Source organism: Sinocyclocheilus anshuiensis, unplaced genomic scaffold (genome assembly GCF_001515605.1).
Source record: "Sinocyclocheilus anshuiensis isolate Anshui unplaced genomic scaffold, SAMN03320099.WGS_v1.1 scaffold217, whole genome shotgun sequence".
Classification (NCBI taxonomy): Eukaryota; Metazoa; Chordata; class Actinopteri; order Cypriniformes; family Cyprinidae; genus Sinocyclocheilus; species Sinocyclocheilus anshuiensis.
In genome coordinates, this window is record NW_015536538.1 from 1,246,539 (window position 1) to 1,249,776 (window position 3,238).

General features: G+C 32.5%; 1 protein-coding gene across 2 annotated transcripts in view; it reads left to right on the plus strand.

Annotated features, from left to right (window-relative positions):
* LOC107696211 (AP-1 complex subunit mu-1) overlaps positions 1-3,238 on the plus strand; it is a 28,348-nt gene that overhangs the window by 5,521 nt on the left and 19,589 nt on the right. For both annotated transcript variants that reach the window (XM_016496454.1, XM_016496464.1), the window contains exons 3-6: positions 1,454-1,521; positions 1,678-1,808; positions 2,023-2,170; positions 3,164-3,238. In XM_016496454.1, coding sequence (XP_016351940.1) covers positions 1,454-1,521; positions 1,678-1,808; positions 2,023-2,170; positions 3,164-3,238 — 422 coding nt within the window. The remainder of the gene's footprint in view (positions 1-1,453; positions 1,522-1,677; positions 1,809-2,022; positions 2,171-3,163) is intronic.

A 3,238-nucleotide genomic window follows, 5' to 3' on the forward strand; every position in this document is an offset into this window, starting at 1 on the left:
TTTTTTTTCTAGGCTTGATTGTGTTTATGGGGTGCAGTCTAACATGTGTTAATGCTTAGTTTAAAAAAAAAAAAAAAAAAACGCATAATTTTTCACATAATTTATCATTATTCCACACCGCTCTGTCCCTTCTTCTATAAACGCGCTGATGATTTCCTTCTTTTATGAAGCCCCTCCCTCAGAAATACGCAATGGACATTAATGGACTGGTTAGCTAGTCCAGTGTGTTGTGATTGGCTAAACCGCCTCTAGTGCGTCTTTGAGAGGGAGAGATGCAGAGTGTGTGCAGAACAGAGCGCGAGGAACAGTATTAAGAACCGCTGCTTTAGAATATTGATTTTGAAACTTGTGAATCCATTAGAATCGTTAGAAGACAGAATTGAGATTGATATATGAATAGATTTTTACGTGCACCCCTAGTTTTCTCTTCCTCTTCTCTAAAGCAGCGCAGCATGGCCCCGCCCCCTTTGCTGACTTTTCCCGAGGGCGGGGTTTATCTGGGTTAAGTAACTTGTAGTCCCTACCAGCCGTTTTTGTAGGCTTTAAACCGCCAGAATTTTAAAAGACGATATCTCCGTTTGCATTGAACTTTCAGCTTCGTAACTTTGCAGATATTGTTTATGCTCAAACAGCAACATTACACACTAACTAACGTTAAAAAAGTGAAATCGCAATCATCCACCCCTTAAAAATGTTGTATTTATTTTATTATATTTCATTTTATTTGTTTATTTATTTTTGTGCTTCATTTCAAATTGCTGTAATGTTGCGATTGACCTTGGAGCTGGTTATTTTTAAACATTTTCTAATATCTCTATGAAGAAAATATTACCAAAAAAATAAAAGATTGTAAAAAGTTATTTTATTTTTTTTAATATATATTCTTTTTTTGTTTTTCTATTGAATTATACTTACAGTTCATGGATATCTGCTTTTAAAAAGATAAATTCAAAAATTGTTTCCAAAGTTGATGAATATCTCAATATAGACCAAAATAATCATGTTGTAGTTTTTTTTTGCCATAATCAAGCAGCTCTATTAATTAATTAATTATTTAATTAGATTTTAATTATGAAACTGAGCTGACTTGAACAACATTATAAAATTACAATGTCATAAAAATGACACTAATTAACTAAATTATTATTATATAATTAGAATTAATGATTTTAATTGGTATTTGTATTCGTAATTAGCATTACGTTTTTTATTAAAAGTAAAATTATTTAAAAATAAATTAATTTAAAAAATCAGATATCGCTATGCAAATATATAAATTGGAAAAATACATTCAGTAAAATGGCTGCTTGAACAAATGGCTGATCACTATTGCATTTTATTAGAATTTATTCTTAGGATCATTTTACAACATGTTTGTTGTATCCTGTTAATTATTTTATTGGTTTACTGTCTCTTTTAAGCTTGTTTTGTCTCTTAACCTGCTGACAAACAGTTGTTGCAACATCCAAGAAGAATGCTTGCGTCTCCCTGGTTTTCTCCTTCCTCTACAAAATTGTTCAGGTACATTATACATCAATTGTGGACTTAAAGGGATTTCTGGGTGAGGGATCTCATCTTATTGGATCATTACTAATAAGTTAACATAACAGTTTATCACTGCATACATTTCAGTATCACTTGCTTTAGTCTAACAGGTATTCGATGTGTTTTTTCCAGGTTTTCTCAGAATACTTTAAGGAGCTGGAGGAGGAGAGTATCAGAGATAACTTTGTCATAATCTACGAGCTGCTGGATGAACTCATGGACTTTGGATACCCGCAAACCACTGACAGCAAGATCCTCCAGGAGTGAGTCCGTGTTTGATTTCCTTTTACGAACCATTTTTAACAGTTCTGTTCACTCGCCCTCAAACCGTATGACTGACATTGATTCATTTAAAAGTCTTTAAATCATTACATTGTTTAGTTTCAAACATGGCAATACTAAAATAATTGCAGGCCTTTCTCTGACCCAGCAGATGTCATTTAGGAGTAACTGATGGAAAGTGTTTATTTTTCACAGATACATCACACAGGAAGGTCACAAGCTGGACACGGGTGCTCCGCGGCCCCCTGCCACGGTCACCAACGCCGTCTCCTGGAGGTCAGAGGGCATCAAGTACAGGAAGAACGAGGTTTTCCTGGACGTCATCGAGTCTGTCAACCTCCTGGTATGTTTTTAGAAGTAGCACGTTTCTTAGATGTCTGTAGACGTGCTCAGAATAAACACAGGAATCCATCATAACAAACAGGACACAGTCACATCCATGTCATTGTGCTTGTGTTGTGTGAGGAGATGAACCTGCTGTTCTTATGAAAGCTTTAACACTTTACTGAAATAGCATGTTTGAAACAGTCCATGTTAACTAATAGGGCTGGGCAAGCAATCAAATGACATTATATTTAGGCTTCTAATGATTGTAAAAACAAGATAATTGCATGTAGTTTTACAATAATTCACTCTTTGTTTTGTGTTATATACTGAATAAATGTTTAGTAGTTGTCAGCAGGTTGTGGAAGTGCACTAAAATATACTTGATCTTATTCATTTTGATTAAATGTATATATGATTATTTAAAAATGTTTTGTTTATATGTATATATAATTTATATAAAATAAAATAAATTTGATCAAAATAGTTTTAGTTAATGAGGTTACCATGGAATTTGCTTAATTTTATTTAATTTGATAAGTATATAAAACATGAATGAGTTTTGGGATGGTTGTTGTTGAATTATAATTAATATACCTAAGTTGAAGGATATTACTTTTAAAATTCAATAAATGCATGATGTTTCCAAAAGTCAACGAGTATCTCAATATTGACCAAAAATAATTGCGATTATGAGCTCGATTACCTAATTATTCAGTTTGTTAATTGTGAAACAGATAGTTCCGGCTTAAAAATCGGACTGGATGAGACACATTATAAAATTCGAAAAATATTATAAAAATAATCACACTAATGAACTATATTTATTTGTTATTATAATTAGTATTTTCAATTATTAAGTTAAAAAAATAATCATTTATTTTTTTTAACAGCTAAATTTTGTTTTATTTATTATATTGATTGATTGATTGATTGATTGAGTATTTGTCTGTGTGTAATTGTAACTTAAGTGTTTGACATGACGGCTTCATGGCTGCTGTTTTCTCTGCAGGTCAGCGCGAACAGTAACGTCCTTCGCAGTGAGATCGTTGGCTCCATTAAGATGAGAGTGTTCCTCTCAGGAATG